General features: G+C 37.2%; 2 protein-coding genes across 6 annotated transcripts in view; one reads left to right on the top strand and one right to left on the bottom strand.

Moving 5' to 3' along the window:
• Positions 1 to 26,066, top strand: part of LOC113625625 (uncharacterized) — a 73,430-nt gene that overhangs the window by 21,108 nt on the left and 26,256 nt on the right. The window contains exon 2 of one of the 3 annotated variants that reach the window (XR_003434752.1): positions 18,550 to 18,822. The exons of 1 other annotated variant lie outside the window; for it this stretch is intronic. The gene's annotated coding sequence lies outside the window, so the exon portion shown is untranslated. The remainder of the gene's footprint in view (positions 1 to 18,549; positions 18,823 to 26,066) is intronic. One more of the 3 variants, XR_003434751.1, reaches the window with a different exon arrangement.
• Positions 1 to 26,066, bottom strand: part of CDADC1 (cytidine and dCMP deaminase domain containing 1) — a 39,491-nt gene that overhangs the window by 9,095 nt on the left and 4,330 nt on the right. The window contains exons 1-7 of one of the 3 annotated variants that reach the window (XM_027116317.1): positions 22,900 to 22,974; positions 21,680 to 21,776; positions 19,104 to 19,281; positions 13,170 to 13,739; positions 7,009 to 7,058; positions 3,617 to 3,786; positions 1,735 to 1,924 (exon numbers count right to left, since the gene is read on the bottom strand). In XM_027116317.1, coding sequence (XP_026972118.1) covers positions 1,735 to 1,924; positions 3,617 to 3,786; positions 7,009 to 7,058; positions 13,170 to 13,739; positions 19,104 to 19,248 — 1,125 coding nt within the window. In that variant the 5' untranslated portion in view covers positions 19,249 to 19,281; positions 21,680 to 21,776; positions 22,900 to 22,974. Of the gene's footprint in view, positions 1 to 1,734; positions 1,925 to 3,616; positions 3,787 to 7,008; positions 7,059 to 13,169; positions 13,740 to 19,103; positions 19,282 to 21,679; positions 21,777 to 22,899; positions 22,975 to 26,066 lie in introns of those variants that run through there. The other 2 variants (XM_027116314.1, XM_027116316.1) reach the window with 2 other exon arrangements.

Below are 26,066 nucleotides of genomic sequence, written 5' to 3'. Positions count from 1 at the left end.
TACAGAACTGGTGATTTCCCTTTTGATTAGATGGATACAAACTTGTTTAGTTTTACAAAAGAGGCATCTGTCCCATCTCTCCCTTCTTTCAGTGCCCCCCTTTTCTTTTTAAAATCATGTCTTTTAAATAAGACAACTGGAAATAAAAAACAAAAATATATGACAAAAATAAAAAGGATAAAAATATATGATTCTTCACACACAAACTAGAAAACTAAATAATGTGTTGCTATATTAATTTTTAAATAAATTTTTAAATATATATATGGTTTAGTAAGTAATTTTTAGGTGCCTTGTATGTTCCAGACACCCTGGATTCAAACAGAAAAGTAAAGTTGAAATTTGTAAACAGTTCTATCATATGCCTTTTGTACCCACTGCAAACTACAGTATATAAATGTTATATTAAATGCCAGAATTATGGGACTTCCCTGGTGGCGCAGTGGATAAGACTCTGTGCTCCTAATGCCGGGGGTCCAGGTTCGATCCCTGGTCAGGGAACTAGATTCCGCATGCATGCCACAACTGAGTTCACATGCCACAACTAAGGAGCTGTCAAGCTGCAACTAAGGAGCCCACCTGCCATAACTAAGGAGCCCATGTGCTGCAACTAAGGAGCCAGCGGGCTGCAACTAAGACCCGGTGCAACCAAATAAATAAATATTAAAAAAAAAAAAAGCCAGAATTATCAAAGCAACATATGATTCTGGACAGGATCCTTTTGCTGTATAGAACTTTGTTGGGACAACTGGTAAACCCTGACTGGACTCTGGATTAAATGGTAGCAACATATCAATGATAATTTCCTGAGTTTTGTGGTGGTTATGTAGGATAATATACTGTTTGAGGAAATATACAAGAAAGTATCTGAGAGTGATCTGGCATCATAGCAACAACTTAACTCTCAAATGTTCTGGAAAAAAAAATTATTTGTAGTATTTTTGTAACTTCTGTATGCTTGAGATTATTTCTAAAAAGAAAAAGGTTTTTTTGTTTTTTTTTCCGGTACGCGGGCCTCTCGCTGTTGTGGCCTCTCCCATTGCAGAGCACAGGCTCCACGGCATGTGGGATCTTCCCAGACCGGGGCACCAACCGATGTCCCCTGCATCAGCAGGTGGACTCCCAACCACTGCGCCACCAGGGAAGCCCAAGAAAAAGTTTTTTATAAACCATTCTTTGTAACTTTTCTATATGCTTGAGATTATTTCTAAAAACAAAAAGTTTTTTAGAAACCAAAGTAGTAAAAAAGCACAAAGAATTAAAGTTCTGAGTTTTCCACAAACCACCCCAGCACTTTTTTGGAAATGTCAAATATTAAATTCTTCTTATTTTTTCCTGGTTTTTCTCATGAGAAATGCACACGTGTGTGTGTGTGTGTGTGTGTGTGTGTCCCCTTCTTTTGGGTAATCTTAAACTACTTTCACCTCTGTCTACAACTTCAATCCAGAAAGGTGAGGGAAGAGGTGGGTCAAGGATTTTCTTTTGTTAGCCACCAGATGGCACCAAAGGACTAACTAATTCAAGATCTGTAAGGTCAATGCACAACTCTTGATAGAGATCTATATTCATAAGGCAGATCCTAAGCTGAACATTTGTAGTTAAGCAAGTGCTTGCACATAAACATAAACTCAATGATAACTCTTTAAAAGGGTAAGAATCGCTAATTTAAAATATGCAGCAGAGTACCTAACAATATAATAAAAAGTATATTTGAAAAAATGTGTATCTACTTACTGTAAATTTGCTAACGCCTTCAAGTTCCCCAAATCTCATGTAAGAGATGTCTGCCTTCTTTTTTCCAACATCTACATCCCCTGCATAGATTTGTTTTATGCCCGCACCTTTAATTAAAGGTACACATTCATCACATGGGCACTTTGTCACAAAAATCATACTTCTTTCTTCTGGTTTTATCTCTTGACACCTACAAAAAATATATATAAAATATCAGGAAGATAGTTTCTAAAAGGGTAAGTTATGTTTTAGAAAAATCTTTAAACATTAAAATTGAGCTGCTTTAGGAACAGATTTACAACATTATACACAATAATGATCAAGCCTTATTCTTGCTGAATTAGTCAATGGCAAGATTTTCAGTATTACATTACAAAGGAAATGAAAATAGAAAGAGAGAGAGAAAACAATGCTTTCTAAGTAAGTAACTCTTTATAATGCCAGAATTAGGGGCTAGAACTAACACCCTCCCTAAGAATGTACCATGTGTGATTAGACATTAAGTCATCATGGTAGCCAAAAGGTCTACCTCTTATCTGGTAACTAACAGATATTTAATAATGCTTACTAAATTGATAAATTAATATTAGAGTTCTGTTTTGAGTTACAGTTCCCTTACTCCCTTCCCTAACACAGGATAATTTTATTTAACAAGCATTTGGATTTGACAAAACGAAGCAAGTAATCTGTAATGAAGAGCACAAGGAAAAAAAACAGAGGAGTTTGGTGAAATTTTACATGCCGGGGGTAGTTTAGGACTAAGGAATGCTTCATCTGAGGATACAGGAGTTGTACTTCTAGGTTCTATGGTTTACACTGCTCTCAGTCTTACATTCCCCACCACCAGCCTTCTGCACCCATGTCCTTAGTTCAGATTCTCATTCTGTTCCCCTGTACTAGGGCAGCAGAATTGTATGCATCTAGTCTGTTCAAACAATATGCCTGCAACCTAAGTAATCATTAGTGTGGCTCTGTCAATGTCATTCAATTTCTCCACTACCTACCAAATGAAGTCTAAACTCAAAGTCCTCTCTTGTCAGTCCCAACCGATCCCATGTGCTCCATGGTGCAGCCTAAGTGGAACATCTGTGTTCCTAAACACACAAGCATTTTCCTACTTCTAGCCCACTGCTATGTCTGAAGCAAGAATGGTTTCCCTTCAAGTAAGTATCTCCAATGGCATAATCCTACCAAACCTTTAAAGCACAGCTCAAATGCCAGTTTCTCCATAAAGCTTTTCCCTCTCACTCCCCCTCCATCCGTAGCAGCCCCTGAATTTCCACCCACTTTGTGTTGGCCTTTCCCACACAACTGACCATGTTAGGTTGAATACAGTCTTATATCCCATACTGTGTTATAAGCTCCTCAAGGACAGAAACCATGACTTATGCAGATTTAAATCCCCTAAGATCACCCACTTAATGGTAAATGCTGAGAAATGTTTGTGGAAATGATCTAAATTAACATTAGAAGGAGGTAATGCCAGTTATAATCTCTAACAAAAACTATGTTAAAGCAATTTGATTCATAATAAAATCTATATATTCATAAATATAAATATATGGGCTCTACATTTAGAAAACAAAACTGATTATATAATGCAGAAATATGCAAGACCCTAAGGACAAACTTCAAGCAGTTTTATACTGGACAGAGAAGGAAGAAAGGAAAAAAGACTTGCTCAATAAATTTGAAAGCCTGCAGGATCCCTGACAATGGCTTCAGGTCAGGTAGCAAAGACCAAGTAGGACCAAAGTTATACTTCTGAAAAGAATATTTCTTGGAATTTTTTAAAAAGGCAATAAATTACAGCTAAAAGAAAACTAATTTTAACTAATCCTTGCTACATTTTATAGAAAATACATGCGAACAAATTTCATACCTAAATGTCAAGGCATTCTGTTCTGCGTGTACAATGTATCTGAATTTCCTTATTTCTCTGTCTTTCTGTTTGTCGTCCATGTGTGGGAAGTCAGCATACTCAGATCCAACAGGAAAAGCATTATAACCACATCCTATGAAGTACATTGCTCCTGTTCCATCACAATTTCTCTATGAAAAGTAAGCAAACCAACAAAGCTGTTTTCAACATTCTGAAAAGGCATCTTACATTGTATCTTTAAAGCCTAGTATCATACTTATAATGAATTCACTTTTCCATGATTAACTGAGCCATCAGAAAAATACAATATTAGATTTTCCTGCCACAGTGTGGTCTTGTCAAAGTTAAATTTCAGGCAGCCTGATCATCTCTAGTATATAATCTCAAGGCAGTCCTTTGTTTTAGCAGTTAATTAAATAGTAGCTTAATTCACAAACTGTTTCACTTGATTCAGACACCTCTCCCTGAATAGGTTATAAGATCCTAGAGAACAGAAACCATGTTTTATACCTCCTTTCTGCCACTTAAAGTAGACCTATTACAGTGTTCCATACACAGCAGGTACACAATAAATTATTGTTAATTCCTTATATGCTCTGTGTTGTGCTACTGGTTAGCAAGTCAGAAATCCTAAAAATATTTTGAACAGACAATTTCTGTTTTGGGCTAAAAATGTGCTAGTGTATATAGTTGGAAAATAAATAATGCACTTTCCTTTAATTTTCATGTTTACTGAGCCTCTACTGTGTTTTTGTGTGTGTGTGTGTATGTGTGTGTGTGTGTGTATGTCATAGAACTTCCTACTTAAGTTGTTTTTTTTTTTTTTAAGTGGTTTTTTTATTTCTCCTGGTCAGTGGCATATTAGGTGTCAATATGAATGTTTTATCAACTATAAAAGTAAAATATTTTATAAATCAGAACTGTTTATAATAGTTTGGAATATGCCATAAACCTCACTAAATTTCAATATATTATACATAGTTACTCATGTGATAGTTTCAACAGACTCAGTACTATAGCAGCTTGGTAAAAATCATTGTTATGATGAGCCGACAGAAGCTTACAAATAATATGTTATCTCATTGATAATAAATTATCCTTGAGCATTCACTAAAGGTTAAACATCATGCTCACTTTTATATGCGTTACTTCATTTAATTAATCCTCACAACATCCTAGACAGTAGTACTATTACTATTCCCATTGTATAGATAAGGAAACTGAGGCAAAAGAGATTAAATAACTTGTCCAAAGTCACAAAGCTGGTAAGCAACATAGCCAGAATTCAAGGATGGGTTGCTTGACTCCAAACCCATGTCCTTCCACTTTACCATGCTGCCTACACTCTAGATAATATAACTGGAAACCTAAATTCTCCAAAAAGTAGTTGAGAACCAGGTGTTAAGCCAAAAGGCTGCTGAGCATTTATATAAATCCAAGGGAGAGTTCCAACCATAGGCCAGGCCCTGTGCTAGGTTCTGGGAATACATTGGTAAATGTGACAGAGAATCCCAGCCCTCATGAACCTTCTGATCTGGAGACGATAAGAAACTGGACATGTAAATTTAACTGTGATGAGCGTCACCACGGAGTTGTACAGAATACTATGCGAGTTTCTGGCAGAGGAACCTATTCTAATAGGTGCTAACAATTTGGGAAGAAATAAGAGTCAAGAGATAGTCTGAAGGTGGAATTCACAGCATTTGGTGATCGATTGTTTAAGTGGAATGGGGAATGGGATGGTGACCACTAGTGAAGGAATAGGTTAGCCAGGAAGATACTGAATGTATTGGCTAGGTTGAACTTGAGGGGCTCATGACATATCCAGCCAAATAGTAAAATTACTTGCTATAAAGTCTGTTGAAGGACACTTAGGCCCCCCTACTCATCTTTTAGTCATCCTCATAGTTACGAAGTATCTCTTGGTTCCATGCCCTCCCAACCCATCCACAGAATTCCAAGTCCTCATCATCTCTTTTTATTAACCTCCCTAGTTCCTGTCTAGCCCCACTTCATTTTTTACATGCAAATCTAATCAGATCATTTTCCCACTTAAAATATTCTTGGATTGCTCTGTCCAGTATAGTAGCCAATAGCACCATGTGGTCAGTGCAAACTGAGAGGTGCTATAAGTATAAAATACATACAGGATTGTGAAGAATCAGTACTCCCCCCAAATGCAAAATATTTTATTAAAAACATTAACAAATATTTTTATATTGGTTACATGTTGAAATGATAATATTTCTGGACAGACGATTAAGTAAAATACATACATATATATTTTTTGGCCACACTGCGTGACACGTGGGACCTTAGTTCCCCAACCAGGGATCGAACCCGTGCCCCCTACAGTTGAAACGCGGTGTCTTCACCACTGGACCGCCAGGGAAGTCCCAAGTAAAATATATTCTTAAAATTAATTCACCTGTTTCTTTTTATTTTATTTATTTATTTATTTTTTGCGGTACACGGTCCCCTCACTGTTGTGGCCTCTCCCGCTGCGGAGCACAGGCTCCAGACGCGCAGGCTCAGCGGCCATGGCTCACGGGCCCAGGTGCTCCGCGACATGTGGGATCTTCCCGGACCGGGGCACGAACCCGTGTCCCCTGCATCGGCAGGCGGACTCTCAACCACTGCGCCACCAGGGAAGCCCTCTTTTTATTTTTTTAATGTGGCTCCTAAAAAAATTTAAATCACGTATGTGGCTTGCCTTTTATTTCTGTTGGTTAGTACTGTGCTAGTGTATCCCACTGTCTGATGGATAAAGTCTAAACTCTCTATGTGGTATACAGAGTTCTTTATGGTGCAGCCCAATTTTTTGCTACTCTGCTAGACACAGGACCCTGGACTTCAATGTGCCAAATTACTTGCATTTCCCCACATTCTCACGCCCTACCTCTGCATGTTACCCTTCTAGTCCCACTAACTTGCTCTGCCTGATGAACTCCTACTCATTCTTCAAGACTAATAGCACCTGACCTCCCCTAATAGTATTTTACTCATTTCTCCAAGCAGAGTAAAGGTGCCTCCTCTGTGCTCTCACGGTATCAGGTTATAATTACAGTTATATACCAGTCTCTTTTTCACCTCTGTCTCCATCACTAGACTATATAAGGCTATGAAGGGTGGACTATGTGATCCTTAACTCCCCATTGTTCACTGTGGCACAGAGCCAACCCTGTGGCAGGTGTTTAATAAATGTTCACTAAATGAATAAATCTATATAAAAAAACTGTTGAGAGAATATGCAAATGTTTATAAAACTTAATAAATACACCAATAAGAAATATTAATCCCCAGGGGTCAACAAAATGTCATGTACTTAACATGGAAATATGTTTAAACAAAATCAAGTTTAAATGTTTATAAAGAATTATTTTCATACTCACAGATTTTCCTTCTGCCCAGATGACTGCTCCAACTCCTGTTTTATGATCCTCTGAAAGATACATGGCGTGTAACTCAGTAAAAATCAATGATTTGTTAGTTTCAGAAATACATTTTTTCCAAAAATAATAAACATGTATTTATTGAAATATACTTCATAAAGGTAGCAGCAATCCTTGACAACCTCACTAATTACGGAAAAAGTATGAAAATAAATATTGTCAAGCATAGACTATATGGGAGCTAGGTACGAACTAACTATAGACAGTATCACTACCAACCCAATCTCACGTGATCTATGTGCAGAGATAACACAGTGGCAGTGCCCGCACTCAGGTGACTTCAAAGCTGTAACCAGAACTGAGGGTAACTTTATTGAATCTCCACCAACAAGTCAGTTTTTAAATGACTATTTCTAATAGACGATGAAATCAATTAAGAAAGAAGTTTCTGAACTAATGGATTTAGTGTAATAACCATTCACAACAATCAAATCTGTTTTCTAGCATTTTTTGCACTCTAATCATGGAAAATACATTTCATGAAAGTGTTCTTGCTATGAAAAAAGTTCAAACTCATAATACAAACATAAATCTTTATGGGCTTTCATATATATATATATATATATATATATATACACACACACACACACACACACACATATTTTTTTTTTGCTGGAAGGTACATGAAAGGAATTTTGATTTAAATAAAATGATGTCCTTTCCCTGACCTTCACAGTTTACCTTGAGGGGAAAAGAATGCCAAGTTAGTGACATGATGCCCATTTCTAAATCAAGTGGCAGAAGTCACAAATATAACATTATAATTTCCCTGCAGAACCAACCTATTTACTTTGCAACAAGAAAGGCTGTATTTCTTCAAACTATTAACCTTCAACAGAAAATACAAAACCAAAATAGAAATTCTAAATATTAAGAACTGACTTTTTCTTTCTACTACTACTAAGGGTGAGTTAAAAATTTCTAGGACGGGGCTTCCCTGGTGGCGCAGTGGTTGAGAGTCCGCCTGCCAATGCAGGGGATGTGGGTTCGTGCCCCAGTTTGGGAAGATCCCACATGCCGCGGAGCGGCTGGGCCCGTGAGCCATGGCCGCTGAGCCTGCGCGTCCGGAGCCTGTGCTCCGCGGCGGGAGAGGCCACAACAGTGAGAGGCCCGCATACCGCAAAAAAAAAAAAAAAAAAAAAAATTTCTAGGACGATTGTACACAAATTATAAAAACCATAGTATTTATCAAAATCTTAATAAGAGACCAATATAGTTAAGTAGGTACATTTACACAGAGAAAGTGAAAATTATCTGTGAACTTGCCCTCAGGCATTTTCATATTGATGAGGATTAAACAAAACTGTGGCTTCACCCCACAATTTCCTAAAAGATAATCCTTCCAATAATAACATATTTAAATACTTTTCTAGTAAATGTACAAAGAAACATTATTCTACCTATGCATGAAAAACTAGGATGCCTGATACAGTTAATTTTTAAAGAAAGTTATGATACTATAATGAAATTCCCCATCTTCAGGTCAAGCAAGCTTGGGTTTTCAAAATTATACCACAAAGCATTTTTATAATTTATTTTAAGCACTTGTTATCCATTATCTCATTTTTATCCTAAAGGTAAAGCAGACAAAATTTCCTTTTCTAGATGAGAAAACAGGCAAAGAAATTGACTAAAATTTAGCCCTCCACACCCAACCGGCTTGCCTCCCTCCGATGTGAAGAATTTTGTAACAAAGGTTCCCCTTTACTGAATACCTGAGTGCCTATACTCATGAAGCGTATGGTCCAATGGAGAAGGAAGATGGTAACAAGGAAACATCTAAGAACCTAGGTGCTGTGCTGGGCTATGAAGGAAAGGAGCAGGATACTGAGGAACACTGTATGGGAGAAACATACTTTATAGAGTGGAGACTGTCAGGAAAGGAATTTGGGGGTAAAAGTTTTGTTCCTTCCAAGATTGTCAGAATACAACATGAAGGGAAAAGAATATAATTATGGCTTTATGCTCCTTTCTAAGGTAAGCAGTATAGAAGTTAAAAACCTAAGATTATATTTCATTTATATTATAAATGAAAACCTTTAAGTAAAATTGTACTTAATACATGTATAAATCTGAAACAGAAAATGAAAAACTCAAATAGAAACTCTTCATATCAAGAGTCTACTTTTCCTACCATTGATACGAAGTATTTTTCATATTATTATTTTTTAGTCCAGGAGCCACTTTTTCTGTTTCAGTCTAGGGACAGCCTAAATCTTGTCAGGAGGAAAAAAACTGTGATTTTTTAAACTAAGCTCAGGGACTTCCTTGGTGGCACAGTGGTTAAGAATCTACCTACCAATGCAGGGGATAGGGGTTTGAGCCCTGGTCTGGGAAGATCCCACATGGCGCAGAGCAACTAAACCCGTGCGCCACAACTACTGAGCCCTCATGCCACAACTACTGAAGCCCACGCACCTAGAGCCCGTGCTCCGCAACAAGAGAAGCCACGGCCACGAGAAGCCCGCGCACCGCAACGAAGAGTAACCCCACTCACCGCAACTAGAGAAAGCCTGCGCGCAACAACAAAGACCCAACGCAGCCAAAAATAAAGCTCTACTGCTTAGCTAAGGCTAGTTTCACCAAGAAAATATTCTTTACTACATGTCTTTTGAAATCAGAATAAAATTTCATCCATATACGATGAGTAGATTTCACCCAGCCCCCAAGGTTGGATGACAGATGAGGTAATTTCTCAAAAATCTTTTCACATCAGTAATTTTTATGTAAAGTTTCTCAAAAAGCTTTCATGTCTGTAAATTGCTCCCCAGGATCTGGTCATTCACAGGATTTTCTCTGTATACCCTTGAAGGAAAGGTCAACTTAAAATCACTGAGCCAAATTCCTGAGACTCTTCGGTCACTGAAAGTCAGAGGACTCTTTATCCTATGGTTCTGGAACACAGGCATGGTTATTTTAGCTCCCAATACTGTGGTCATGTCAGGGTATGTCCAAGTGTGGTTCACAAACCAACTGCATCCGAATGACTGGACACTTGTTACAAAGGCAGACTCCTGGCTCCCATGGAAATTCCATGAATCAACCTCTCCAAGGGAGGCGGCAGACTCAGGAATCTGTACTTCTCATGAGCATCACCTCTGATTCGTAGGCAACTAAAAGTTGAGAACCGCTGAGTTATGATTTGAAACAGTTAACTTTCTTGGCTACTCCAACCTACTTTCATCATTAGCGTTGTGGTTCAGAAGGAAGGCATAATCGTCAGCTTTGGAAAACGCCTAGTCTAATGGGAAACAGGACATAAAAAGAAATCAAAACTCACACTTAAACCAGGTAGGTAAGATGTGATGCCCTCCTATCTCTGTTTTTTTCCCCTAGAGTCTAAACAAATTTTGTCACTTTTTTGCTACCCTCAAAGTAGCTTAGAAACATTTTTTTTTTTTTTTTTTTTTTCCCTTGCCGGGCCCCTCACTGTTTTGGCCTCTCCCGCTGCGGAGCACAGGCTCTGGACGCGCAGGCTCAGCGGCCATGGCTCACGGGCCCACCCGCTCCGCGGCATGTGGAATCTTCCCAGACCGGGGCACGAACCCGTGTCCCCTGCATCGGCAGGCAGACTCCCAACCACTGCGCCACCAGGGAAGCCCTAGAAACATATTTTTAATGACACCTCTGTGGATCCTATTTACTCATCATTCAAAAATCAATTATTAATTACCTACTTTCAATTAGTTTCAGAACTCTGTTAGAAGTTTTGGCATTCTTTTTAATCATATGTATATTTTTAACGTAATGATTTCTTCACCTATTAGAGTGAAATAAAGTTATGTGAGCTGAACAGCATAAAATTTAGAGTTATTAGAAACACACTAAGTCAAGGGGATATCTACCTTGCTGGATTGTCCTCAATGTTAAGTGAGGTACATATATAAATCACCTAGCTCTGTGCCTGACACACAGTAGGTGCTCAATAAATTTTTTATTATCATCAATGAGGAGTATCAGTCCAGAATTCCTTATCTGCAATCCCTTATATCAAGTTTTTTTAAAACACCTTGACACACATACATATAGCATGTACCTATTATTTTTCTAAAATCTGAAAAATTCTGAATTCCTTTTCATCTGGCTTCAAGAGCTTTGGGTAGGGGACTGTGGACCATTTATCTTTGTATATAAAAATATTTCTTTTGTGCTAAGGAAAAAACAATGATGAGGACATGGTCTCTCCCCTGGAAGAGCTCACAGTGGAAAGGAGCACATGACATAAGAGTCGCATTCTATTCAGGATTTGGGTTCCAGGCAAGAAAGTCATACATAGACAAAAAATTAACCTTGAAAAACCTAAATCACCCATCAAGCGCATAAGTACAAAACTCTGCATAGTAACAGCAGATAAATTTACAATACTATAACTATACTAGTAGAGTATCTAATAAAGAATATATATGCAAATTTATATCTATACATTACTGCATAGTGAAGCCATACACGGTATTGTTAGGTATTAGGAGAGGAGCTCCTGAGATTAAGTAAAAAAACAGACTCACACCTCCCATCTTACGCTCACTCTGGAATCTGCTGAATTCTAATTAGCAAATGAGAATTAGTGAAGTATAGCTGTAACAGCTGTTTCCATTTATGTTTCTGTCCTTCCAGAATGGTTGGGAGAAAAATTCTTTATAAAGCTGGAGTTGGCAGAGACTAACATAGAGCCCACGATACAAGACACTTACATTAAGTCAGACCTTTACAGAATACAGTTGTTTGGCATCATGTAGTTTGTGCCTATAGTAGAATCAAATTCTTTAATAAGAATCAAGTGATTATTAACCCTGCTGAATGTTGGAATCCCTTACAGAAAGTTAAAAATTCACAGACCTAGGACATACCCTTAGGGACCAGGTTTAGTAGGTCTGGGTTAGAATTTGAGCATTCTTACTTTTAATAAAAGTTTCTAGGGTGATTCTAACATGCTGCCATTTGAAACCTCCATTTTACTGAAATTACTTCAACCTGTGGTCTTTGTTGAGCATATACTGCAGACCAGTGGCATTTGTATGGACTTTTTCTGAAGATTTTCTCTCTTCTTTCTTGGGATAAGTTTAAAAATTCCTACTATAGCCTACTCACCAAATCTTACTCTACTGTTCCTCCTGCCTGCATTTTCTTTTCCTTATTTCAAAGTTGCATTTTAAAAAGTGATCATGTGGGGAGGGGGAAGGGTAAGCTGTGACAAAGCGAGCGAGAGGCACGGACATATATACACTACAAAACATAAGGTAGATAGCTAGTGGGAAGCAGCCGCATAGCTCGGTGCTTTGTGACCGCCTGGAGGGGTGGGATAGGGAGGGTGAGAGGGAGGGAGACACAAGAGGGAAGAGATATGGAACATATGTATAACTGATTCACTTTGTTATAAAGCAGAAACACACCATTGTAAAGCAATTATACTCCAATAAAGATGTAAAAAAAAAGTGATCATGATTCTACTTTGAAAAATGTTATGTCTGCTGAGATGTAAAAACACTGTTCTATAATTGGAAATACAGATACCGCCTTTTATCATGATAGAGAAAATTCCCAAGTAATAGTTTCCTTTTTCACATACTTACTCAGGTACAACTTAATAAAGTAAAAATGTCTGATTTCTCCACTTGCTGATTGAAGACATACCAGAAATTGGAAGAATATGAAAAAATTCTCCTTTACTTTGATTCTATTTGTTATTTTGAATTCATATTTTTAGTTTAAAGATTTTTTAAGTTTTTACTAAATATTGAATACCTACAGAATATTGAAGAGTTAAGAAAAAAAAGAATAATTCTGGTTCTCTCTCCCCTCTCCTTTTGTCCTATCTAGCGGAGGGCTCATTCAACTGTGAAATGATAAAAGCAAGAAGCAGAAAGGGCCTAATCAGATCCTGATTTATAAATGTAGCACCCGATATAGGCCACAAGAAATCCTAAAACTACTCTAAGAGTTGTCTACTCAAGGGTCTCACTAACTTCTCTTTATTTGTATGACCAACAAAACCTTAGTATCTAAGAGTCAATAAACGCTACCATAGATGAAATGAATACTTTACTTCTGAGACAAATACAACCCAAGCAGCCCCGATTTATGAACTAAGTGTATAAACTCACCAGTTCGATATGCCAATAACCTTGCCTGAACCATGCAGTGCCTTGCAATTTCTTGCGGCAAACTCTGATTGTGAATTTCGTTAATCTGTTCGGTATTGCTACAATAAAATCCGTAGTGTTTAAAGTTGGGCACACTGGAAGCTACTGTGGCCAAAAGTAGGATAAGGTCTTTCATGTTCTGTCTTAGATTGCTAAAGTACGGATTTTCACACAGGTTCTCCAAACCTATAGTCATCAGTATTTGCTTATGCATTTCTTCTCCGGAAACCAAAAATATCATTTCATATTCTTTTATTCTTTCTTGTTTACATTCAGAATAAAAGTCAATGGTAGTGTCCGGCAATGTTTTTGAAATTTTTTGAATAAAGTCACATTTGTAAGAGGTCTCCTCTACAAACTGCACCATGTAACACACCAAAGGCTGAAGTAAGACACACACATGGGCCCGACTGTTTGACTTCAATCTTTCCACTGCTTTGGCATCTAACTTTGCATCTTCAGAACTAGAAGCCTCAGTAAGCAAGCTTATTTCTGGATCAGCAGGCCAATAGGAAATTCGGTTAACTCCAGCTGAAACACAAAATATGAACGGTAGTTATCAGATGCATGCTGAAATTAAGGGTTTTCTTGATAAATCCACCATATCACTGCAGTAGGTCCAAAGGCCCCAATATAATAAAAGTCTATTACCAAGTCACCAATAATAGAGCCCAAGTGCTGGCAAACTACGGCCACAGGCCAAATCTGTCCTGTTGCCTATTTTTATACAGCTTGCAGGTCAACAATGGATTTCGCAGTTTTAAATAGTTGGAAAATCAAAAGAAAACTATTTTGTGACATGAAAATCATATAAAACCCAAATTTCAGTGCCTATAAAGATTTGTGGAAACACAGACAAACCTAATCTTTGACATTGTCTCTGGCTGTTTCTGTACTACAATGGAGTAGGTGAGTTGAGAGCTGAATGGCTGTATGGATACCCTACGGCTTGCAAAGCCTAAAATACTTACTATCTGGCCCTTTATAGGAAAAGTTTGCCGACAACAAAACCCATGGAAGGTATCTGTGGAATCACTACCTCTGCTAAGTGTGGTCCCAAAGCCCAGAGATAGGACTATATACCAGAGTCCTCCAAGTAATCAAATGGCAGCTTTTAGAAATACCATAACATAACTGATACTGGCTAGAGTTTTGTACCTGAAACAAACAAATTCATCCACACATGAAAAATGTACCTGTACTCTAAACTCTTCCTCTGGGAAGCTCTTCTAAGAAAATATTTGAAATAAAGACAAAAGAAAATTCATGCATGCATATGTTTAGTGCAGCATTGTTTAAAACAGTAAAAACATAGAAAAAATCTAAATGGCCAAAATAGAGGAATGGTTTAACACATTACAGTTTTCCTCATAATAAAATATGCAGTTATCCAAAACGTCCACAAAGAATTTGTAATGTGAGGGCAGCAGGGAAGCGGGGGGAGAGGAAGCAATATTAATTGTTTTTAAGTCCACAAAATTGAAGACAAAACAACAAACTAGAAGGAACATTTTTCAATAAATGTAACAGAGAAAAGGTTAGTAATCTTTGATGTACAGAGATTTTAATCCACTAAGAGCACATATGAATTGACAAGAATAAAGCCTCCAAGAGAGGCAAAATATATGAACAATTTACAAAAGAGAAAACAAAACTGGGTAACAAATATGAAAAAAGTTTTCAATTTGTGTTTGAGAATGAACGATGAGATGCCTTATACAAAACTAAGCACATAAATGTTTATCAATTAGTTACTATTTTACAACAAAGAAACGCCTTTGCTGGTGTCTCATGTAACTTCTGCTAGGAGAGGCATTTATGTTTTTGATAATTGTGCCCAGAAGTGAACAGGCAGATGGCCCACACGTTCTCTTCATTCAAAGATATAGATGAACTAAAAAATTCGAGTTAAACAAACACACATTTCTATCTACTCCCTCCTACTACTGACCCTTACTGTGCCTTGGGCTGTAAAGTAATCTTGAAGGCCTCAAAGCTATCAGAATGTTTCCTCTGGCTGTTTCTTTTTCCCTCTGTTGGAGTTCTCATAATTCATTTCCTAACCAGCAGTAATGATCAATCTTTCATCTAAGCATTCTGGTTGCTCCTAGTAATCTTGATTCAAGAAGAGGGGATGACCAATGTTTAAACATATTTTCATGTACTAGTAGCAGAAGCTACAGCAAAGGTTCTCAAATTTTTGGTCTCAGACTCTGTTACACTCTTAAAAATCGCTGAGGACCCCAAAGAGTTTTTGTTTATGTGGACTATATCTACTGATATTTACTGCATTAGAAAATTTAAACAAAATTTTAAAATATTAATTAATTCATTAAAAATAGCAGTAAGAACCATCATAAATTAATATAAATAACATAGTTCAATAAAAAATAACAATTTTCCAAAACAGACACCAGTTGAGAAGAATGGCATTAAAGTTTATACAAATCTCTTTATTATCCGGCTGAATAGAAGATAGTTGGGTTCTCAAGTCTGCTTCTGCTTTCAACCTCTTGCCTTAGCTTTTCATTGAAGTATATATAAAAAGTGTCCGGCCTCACATGATACGCAGTTTAAAAAGGAGTATTTTAACAGCCATTTCAAATAATTATGAATATTCTTCACACTACATAAAATTTTGAGAAGGGATAGTTTCTTAGAGGTGAGTAACAGTCTGGAATCTGAAGTCACACAACAAACTTTTTGTACTGTTAAAGTCCTCTGGTCTATCTTACACTTAGAATGGCTCTTTCACTCACGCATGATTTTCTAGCGTCATGCACTGGTCATTTGGAAAACAAGAGTTACTGATTTCACAATACTTAAAAAAAAAAAATTCATTAATATAACCACCAATCTCATCAGAAGAGTCTTTAAGCAGTGGGAAGCTGTAAGCTTATGATGATGGCAGACAGGAGTTTTTCAATTCTAATTTTCACTTGAAGGCTCAAATTTTATCAGTGGCAATAAATGCTGTCAGTTGTTTTCCTGGAAGTGACGGTTTCACTTCATTCAGTTTTGAGAAAATGTCTGCCAAATAGCCAAGTCTGAGTAACTATGGTTTGTTAGTTCATGGTGTTCCATGAAAAAAATTGGATAATTCAGTTTGTGACTCAAACAATTGCATAAGCGGTTTTCCTTAAGGCAAACTTCATACTTAGGTTTATAGCAAAAGTGCTTTATGTCCACCTCCTATTTTCTCATACAGAATCTTAAAAAGATGCGTACTAAGGGTTGGGTTTAATAAAATTGATTTTTTTTTTTTTTTTACTGTTTCATCAATGACATTCTTACATGAAACTCCACACCCTCCACCTTTTTTTTTAACTCCAAATAGGTGGCTATGTAAGAGTACAATGACTACTACTATTGCCTTGATTCATACAACTGCAACAGTAGGCTTACTCAACATTTTTGTAGTACTATTAGCATAAATGTAGTACTATTATGAAAATAGTTTTGACCTTGTGGACCATGAGGAGGTCACAGACCACACTTTGAGAACAACTATGCTTTAGAAATGTTTGCTTTGTAACTGAGGTAACAGTAATTATAACTGAAATAAGTTAGCTAGAGCATGGGGTTAAACCATGCCCCTTTCCAAGATAAGTAAATAACGTATAAGCCTAATCAAACAGCAATTTTATTTATATATGGCTCTAATACCAGCATAAAAGCATTTCCATTGCATGTCCTTCCTTATTTTCCACATTTCATTATCTCTCTTGCAAGGTTTAAGTGTTTGAACTCAAAGACACAAGCAATGGTGAATTACTCGTACTCCTCCATTTTTCTAGTTCTTGGCTTCTGAGGCTATTAAGAGTGCTTTAAGTGTAGTCAACTCAGCGCAAAACACGACTTTTTATTCATTCTTCTCTCTCGACTCTAGAAGAGATCAGTCCACAAATGTCTGGTTCTTTCACATTCTTTCCTTTCTAGATCAATGCCGCCACCTTAACCCTATTTTACACCTTAACTAATGCAAGTCTACTAACCAAGCTCTCAAGCTCTTTATCTTTCCATGTTCTAATTCAATAACAACAACAAATAATCATCTTAATCATGTTACATCCTGCTCAAAACTCTTCAATGGGAAAAGGAGAAAAAAATGCCACCACCACTATCACACTTACCTTCTCTATTTGTAATTGCAGGGGAAAGACTACAGAATCTAATAACTTATCATAGGTACCTACTTACCAGCTTGAAATACTCGATGCAGGCCAGGAGACTCTAGCCACATGACCATTTCTTCTGGAAGTGCTTCCACTTGTAGCTTAAGGGAACTGCCCTGATCACCGATCTGATCATTACTCTTAAGACTTTGATATAAACAAAAACAGCTCTTCCTCAAAGCAAATTTAGCAACTCTGTTCTATAAGATAAAGCCCAAAGGCCAGACAGTTTTTCAAAGTTCTCCATTAAGGCCCCAACCTATCATTATAATCCTTCTGCCACTATTCTCTTCAAGAATAATTTTCCACCCCGAACACTGACCCCCAGAACCCTGCTTCTCACAACTTGATGACCCCGCATGCATGGTCCTCCTGACTAGGAATGTGTTCCTCCTCCTCTACATCTGACCCATGAAGGTCCAGCTTAAGCCCCAGCTATTTATAACATGCCAGGCTGCAGGGATCACTTGTCTCTCCTCTGAGCTCATGTATCATTTACAGCTGTTATTACTCATTTGGTATTACATGATGTATTATATTAAATTGGTTTTTGCCCCTTTTTGCCCCCAAATAACAGCTTGAGGGAAAGGATTAGGAACTACATTAGCCTTTTTTTCCCCAGAAGCTCTCTGAACCGTGTCCTTTTGGGTTTTAAGGAAGCTTCATTACATAGGCATGATTGATTAGATCACTGGCCATTGGTGTTTGAACTCAAACTATAGCCTGGCTCTCCTCCCCAGAGGTCTGGTGGGGGTTAGGCTGCAAGTTCCAATACTCTAGTCACCTGGCTGGTTCCCCTGGCAACCAGGCCCCATCCATAGGGGATTCCCAAAAGTTACTTCATTAACATAAACTCAGTAATGGTGGAAAGGGACTTGTTATGAATAACAAAAGACACCTTTCTCATTATTAACACTCAGGAAATTCAAAAGATTTTAGTTGCTCTGTGTCCAGAATGGAATGAAGACTAAGTATATAATTCATATTATAAATCACAATCATCACAGTGCCTATGTAAAAGATATACTATTTTTTAAATAGGAAAGTGGTCTGAATACTTACCTGGGTGCAAAATAGAATCATAAGCACAAAGAGGATTAGTGAGTAGCCCAGAGTGGCAGAGATAGATAGCTATATGTTAATACTTTGTTCTCCTCCTTCCAAAGGGTAAAGTAGTCATTGGGAGGCAGCTGCCCAGCCAGAAACTACAGTTCCCACAATGGATGTGAACAGAAATGATGTCTGTGACTTCCAGGCCAGGGTTTTTAAGAAGCAGGTATGCCTTCTCTACTCTCTGTCTCTAGATGCAGAGGAGGCCAGAAGGATGACAGTAGCAACAAGACAGAAGATGCCTAGGCCCACGGATCAACCACATGTGGATCAACCACATGGAGCTGTCTGCTGTTGAGCAACACTTGCACTGGACTATTACATGGGTGGTAAGTATCTAGTGTATTAAGCCACTGAAATGTTGATGTTTATTTGTTATAGCAGCTAGTATTAAATCTACCAATACACTGAGGGTCATCTAACTAGTTAGTGACAGAGCTGAGACCAGAATCCATGTTTTCCGACTCTTCTTCTTACAGTACATCAAACTGTCTTCAGATATATATTTATATTTTAAAATTATCTCTGTGGTATTTAGGCAATTTGTTCCCACTTGATTTGTTCTCAGATAAATGCTATTAATCTCCAACAAAGCCTTATCTGCACTTACCATTTACAATCATTTTCAAACAAGCAGAACATGGTTTTCTGGAAAAATAAAGATCACAGTTTTTCAACCTTGACCCATGTTTTATCAGAGCGATTTTCCCAGCATGTAAATCTTCACTTGAACAGTGGAGACCAACAATTTTCATGTTTTTCACCACCACAAGACCAGTTCTCTTCACCTACATTAAGATACAAAATAATAATTTATTTTATAATTTATGTGATTAGTTGTAATATCTAATGATCGTATCATGAATTATACTTGATTTATTAATAAAATGAAGGTTTTGTTTAATTCTTCATCTGAACACAGTTTGAACAAAAGCACATTTCTCATTAGGTCCAAAAATTTTTCTGAAAGTTTAATGTTGACTTTCTACCAGAAATTTTCTAAATCTAGGCTTTATTAACCAAACAATTATGCATTTAATTATCATAAATTTACCCTAGTAAAAAATGAATACATTTTAACCTAGTAAAGAGCAATAATGAAGTCGATTTGACTTGTTTCTTAATCTAGTCTAAGACTACTTAGTATTAAGCTTCTAGATAATAAGGAAAAACTTGGAAAACCCTGTGATTTTACACATGAATAAGTGAAGCCCAGAGTTTACATGATTTTCTGAAAGACCCATAGATGGTAAAAGGCAGAACTAAATCAGAGGTCATATTAATTTTTCAAAAAAATTTTTTTTATTGAAGTATAGTTGATTTACAATGTTGTGTTAATTACTGCTGTAAAGCAAAGTGATTCAGCTATACATATATATACATTCTTTTTTTTAAATATTCTTTTCCATTATGGTTTATGATAGGATATTGAATATAGTTCTCTGTGCTATACAGGGACCTTGTTGTTTATCCATCCTATATACGATAGCTTACATCTACTAAATTTTTAACTATTTTAAATACTGACTAAAATAAAGATAATTCTCAACTTCTTTCTAAAAATTGACTCTAACAATCTTTAGGACTATGGCAGTCTAGCCTAATGTGGTAGGACCCACCTCCTACAAATATATAGATTATTTATAGTTTTAAAAATGTTTTAAAATGCATAGTCAAGCTCAAAAGAAAGGAAGACATAACCCTCAGGTGTTAGAAAGGAAGACAGAACTCAAAGCATAAGCAGTAAAGTGCAGCTATCTCAGCAGTTTCCCACCCACAGTAAGGGACTGGGCCGACTTTGCTTTAAGCCCCAGAGGCTGAGCACTGGCTGGAGTTCTGAAGAGTGGTTACTTTAAACCTAAAGTGTCCTAACTTACACAGATACTAATCAAATAAGCTGCTATGACAATATTAATATCAGATAGAATAGACTAAGGTTAAAAATCAGTTCTACAGGGCTTCCCTGGTGGCGCAGTGGTTGAGAGTCCGCCTGCCGATGCAGGGGACACGGGTTCGTGCTCCGGTCCGGGAAGATCCCACATGCCGCGGAGCAGCTGGGCCCGTGAGCCATGGCCGCTGGGCCTGCGCGTCCGGAGCCTGTGCTCCGCAACGGGAGAGGCCGCAGCGGTGAGAGGCCCGCGTACCGCAAAAAAAAAAAAAAAAATCAGTTCTACATAAGCCACAAAACAGTCTACACTGTTTTCACAGCAAAAGATCCTGAAGTAAGGAATGTAAACCTAATCCTTGGGTTCATAAGGGATTTTACAATATGAGGGGAACTTGGGCTGAGAACAGTGTCCATTATTCCCTACTCCCTTTCAAAGGAATTCTACTCTACAGTTATTCCCAATAGGACACATTTGAAATCACTTTAAAGATCAGACCAAAGCTGTATTTACTAAAATAGTCAAGTTTCGGTTTCAATTATGAGTATAAATTTTTGAAACTATGGAGAATGATACTTTGTGAAATGTGAAGGAACAGAGAAGGTTTCATAGAATTCCCTTTCAGAGGTAATCAACCATCTCCTAAACATTCTGGACATTTAAAAGGAATATAAAAATCCTTCCCTTACAAAATATATGTCCAAAAACATAGATTAAATATGAAAGACCTGCCTATACTGGCTTTTAAAATAAGCCTTAAATTTACCTTGACTCCTTTCCCCTCCCTATCCCAAAATTTCTTAAGAGCTTTATGTTCCTCAAACATAAAGTATATGTTAGTATCTACTTCTAAATACTTCCAGCAAGCTTTTAAAAAAATTGCCACTGATGAGGCCTTATCAAAAGATCTCAGTAGACTAGAGCTCCTTTTATTTAAACCAATTGTGACCAATGGAAATGGCTGCAATTAAATGATTCTAGCTTTAGATTTTCTAAGTAGTTATGCAGACAGAAATAAAGCCAGAAACCCTGACCACAAAAGACTTTAAAAAAAATTATTCCTAAAAAATGGGAAACATACTCAACAATTTATTTTTTTATTGGAACAATCTTTGCCAAGTTTATCATTTTTTTGTCTAGAGTCCTTTTCACTTCAGAAAATATCTTTTTTTTTTTCCATTTTGTTTCTAGTTAAGGCCAAAATACCAAGTTTGAGACCAAGATTTTTCCATCCCAAACTGAAAACAAAACAAAACCAATAAAAGCCTAAGTTGCATTCCATTTCGATACTTCCACTTACTCCAACTCCCAGAAGACTGAATCTTCGCAGTGAATCACTGTTCTGGATCCTGATTTTGCTTCACTTCACTAACATCTTGGCAAGTGTCTATGTAATCCTAGTCACAGAGTTTTACATTAAAACATAGGCAAGAGAGGACAGTCTGGTTTGTACATGAAGTAGTACATTTACTTAAATGACAATTCACGACTCTTCCCTTTTGCCTTTCTTATAATTAAAAACATCTAACTACTCTAAAATAAATTATTTCTATATTCTTTTGGGCATTTGAGAGACTCACTCTCAGAAATAGTCAGGAAATCTCCAGGAATGTACATCAGAATCATCAAGGTAACTTTTTTCAAAATATACATGTCTCCACTTCACACCCAATGAATCAGAATCTGTCTGGAAAACTCAAAAGATTAAAATAGCAAGGAAATACTATGCAATATTAAAAAGAACAAGGCTCATCTTGCCAGGTTTAGGCTTTGATTTTACCGTACTTACAAGCTAGTAAGTTAGCCTGTTACTGTTTCATGGATGCTAGCAGAAGACATGAAACTCCTGGGTCAGAAACAAAGGACTTTATGGTTCACAGCACAGCAAGCCATGTGACATCATGTTTGTGATGGTTCCCTTGCCCCCAAGTCCCACAAGGGGTCATGCAGATGGGTCCATATGGATTCCTGGACATGAAGCGGGTTGTGTTACAGGAGAGGAACACTGAGCTCGGGAATCTGTTATGTTTTATTGCAAATAGTGAGCAAACCTGCTCTATGTCCCAGAGGGAGACATTATCTCAACCCTCAAGGTTGCTTGCGGCAAACACAACTCTTGAGAAATGGCCTAGGTAAAGAACAGTTAGGGCCTTGCATTCTTGGCAAGACCAGCAGGATGTGTTGGAGTTTGAAAGAACATGAAGAGTGTTTCTCAACACATCTATGTAAACTAATATGGGAAGGTGAGAAGAGTTAAATTTGAAAAATTTTAAGAAAGAGCAAGATGTAGGAACATATTACAGAATACATAATCCCATCTGTTCTCCCTCACCACCCCCAACCTTTGGAGAGACATGTATAGTCTTGTAAATGTATGATTTTTAGAAGAGGATACAAAAACTCTCTTGGAAGTGGGAATGGGGAACTTGAGTATAAAAGAGACTTTTATTCTACTTTATACCATTCCTTTTGCTTTGTTATTATGAGCCTATGCTTTTTTTTTAAATCATAAAAATTCACCTGTTTTTTGTCAGTAGATACTCTGGCCATCTCTTCATTATCTCCTAAGGGTCCATGCTTTCCTTCCTCCCTTTCCTAATTAAACGCAGATTAAGGGGGGGAAAAAAGATTAGTACATAAGATGTGATTAATTCAATATTTCCTATTTAAAAACTGGTTTCTTTGGTGTGGCCATTTATTTTTTTCCTCGATGAAACTCTGTATTGACTTCCAGCTTTGTTCAGGTTCAAGTTCAGGCTACTCAACCTAGTAAATAAGGCTTTTATAATCTGACCCCTGAATACTTTTCCAAAATACAGAAGAACTGAAAATAAAATTCTGTAGTTTAAGGTTTCAGAGTTGGGGCAGTTTTGAGCAATGGAAAAGTCCTAATGTGGCCATGGCTAAGAAGGACAAAAGGGGAATAGAGGTAAATTACCTGGCACTGGGAAGGTGAAGAACTATGTACCAAGGATATGAACTATGGATTGTGGTAGGCAGAATAACGGTCCCCCAAAGACCTCCCAGTCCCAATCCCTGGAGCCTGTGGCTATGTTATATTACATGGCAAGGTTGCATACGGAATTAAAGTTGCGAATCATCTTGAGATGGGGAGGTTGTCCTGGATTATCTGGGCAATGTAATCACATTACCAATGTAATCACAAGGGTCCTAAAAGTGAAAGAGGGAGGCAGGAGAGTCAGTGCTAGAGGGATGCAACATGAAAAAGCCTCATCCCGCCATCGCTGGCATTGAAGGTGGAAGAAGAGGTTCACAAGCTAAGGAATGTGGGCAGCTTCTAGAAGCAGGAAAAGGCAAGGAAACAGATTCTCCCTGAGAGTCTATAGAAGGAATGCAGCCCTGGCAACATTTTGATTTTAGTCTAGTGAGACCCATTTTGGACTTCTGATCTATAGAACTGTAAAAATATACATTTGTGTTGTTTTAAGCCATGAGCTTTGTTGACACTAATATAGGAATGTCCATAAGTCTCCTCTAAAAGTAAAACTTGAAGTAGAAAGTTTTGAACCAGGGGATAATTTTGTTCATCCATCCATCCATCCATGCAACCAGTTTTTGAACACAAATTTTCTTAGCAGATTTATTTTTCATTTATTAATTCAACAAATATTTATTGAACCCTTTCTATGTGCCAGCCATAAAGCCAGTTGCTCAGGATGCAGCTCTTACAGAGCTTATGATTTAAGAACACAGGAAAGTGATTATGAGGTAAGTAGATGACAGAATGAAATAGCAGAATCCTGTGAGCCCCAAAGTAGGTGTGATATGCAATAAATTGAAGAAAGTTTGAAAGTGGGAATGACAAACTCGGTGTATGCTGACTCTTGGTTTTCTGAAACAAGGGCTGGATGCTAGAAAAGGAGTAACCTCTAAGAAATTTACAAGAAAAGCCATGTCCTGGGAATGAGGTTTCTGTTCAAGTAGAACAGGAGGTGGAGGAAGTAATTATGTTGGTAACGTAATTATGGGGGTGTGGATGGTAGTAGTGGTGATGCTGATTATATGTATGATAATAATAATAATACCTAACATTTACTGAGTGTTGGCCATGTATCAGGCCCTAAATTACCTCATGTAATCTTTACAAAAGTAGCTATGATTATTCCCATTTTGCAGATGAAGAAACTGTGGATAGAGATTCAATATCTCAAACATGGTTACATAACTAATAAATGGGTAAGCAAGGATCTGAGCCCCAAATCCATTGTCTTCACTGTTATCCTATATTACTTCTGTTCTGGAAAAGTATGTGAGGTCTTTCAGCATAAAGATAAGGTACAACACCAGAGGACACAATGGGAAGAGCAGGGAGAGAAAGACAAATATGTGATGTGCAGAGAAATATGAGGGAACAATGCAGTTATTCTAATTCTTACTAAAGTAACATTCAGGCAATTTAGGTAAGTCTTACTTAACTGAAATTTAAAACTATAAACCAGTAGGAGAGAGAACTATTTTTAAATGACAGCCATGTTCAACAGTACTCGATTTGTACTTCAAAACTTTTAAGTACTTACTTAAAAGTAAGTACTCAGAAGTCTCATAAATAGTTTCTCTCCTACTCATTTATCTAGTTTTAGACTGGATTATTAAAAATTCTTTTTCTTTATACTCAATATATAACTTGCTGAACAATCCTCAAGGCACACTCATACACTGTGAATATTTGACAACATAGAAAACTCAGATAGTAGTTATATTCTGAAGTGGTTGAAGTTAATAATTCCATAAGACTGGTAAAAATGACAGACAATTTAAATGTTCAATAATAAGGGAATAAACATGTTACATTGCTACAATGGACTGTTATGCAATCATTAAGAGGACAATAAAATGATAATAAAAACCATACAATTCCTAGAAGAAAACAGGTGGTAAGCTCCTTGACATAGATTTTGGCAATTTTTTGAATCTGACACCAAGAGCAAAAGCAACAAAAGCAAAAATAAACAACTGGGAATACAACAAACTAAAAAGCTTCTGCACAGCAAAAGAAGCCATCAAGAAAACGAAAAGGCAACCTACTGAATGGGAGAAAATATTTGCAAATCACATATCTGACAAAAGGCTAATATCCCAAATATATAAAGAACTCATACAACTCGATAGCAAAAACCCAACAAATCCAATTACAAAACGGGCAGAAGATCTGAATACACATTTTTCCAAAGAAGATATACAGATGGCCAACAGGTACACAAAAGGATACTCTACATCATTAATCATCAGGGAAATGCAAATCAGAACCACAGTGAGATACCACCTCACACCTGTCAGAATGTCTATTATCAAAAAGACTAGAAAAGTGTTGGGGTTAGGGTGTGCTGAAAAGGGAGCTGTCAGGCACTGTTGGTGAGAGTGTAAGTTGGTGCAGCCACTATGGAGAACAGTATGGAGGGTCCTCTAAAAATTAAAAATAGAACTACAATATGATCCAGCAATTTCACTTCTGGGTATTTATCCAAAGAAGATGAAAACACTGACTTGAAGAGATATATGCACTCCCAATGTTCACTGAAGCATCATTTACTTACAAAAGCCAAAATATGAAAACAACCTAAGTGTTCATCAACAGATGGATGGATAAAGAAATTGTGGCATATATATACATACACACACAGTGGAATATTATCTAGCCATAAAACAATGAAATCTTGCCATCTGGA

This window comes from Aethalodelphis obliquidens, unplaced genomic scaffold, assembly GCF_003676395.1.
Source record: "Aethalodelphis obliquidens isolate GAN/ISIS:26980383/991018 unplaced genomic scaffold, ASM367639v1 scaffold16, whole genome shotgun sequence".
In the NCBI taxonomy this organism is placed as follows: Eukaryota; Metazoa; Chordata; class Mammalia; order Artiodactyla; family Delphinidae; genus Aethalodelphis; species Aethalodelphis obliquidens.
Note: the sequence above shows the minus strand (reverse complement) of the source record. Positions and strands in the feature narration are given on the sequence as shown.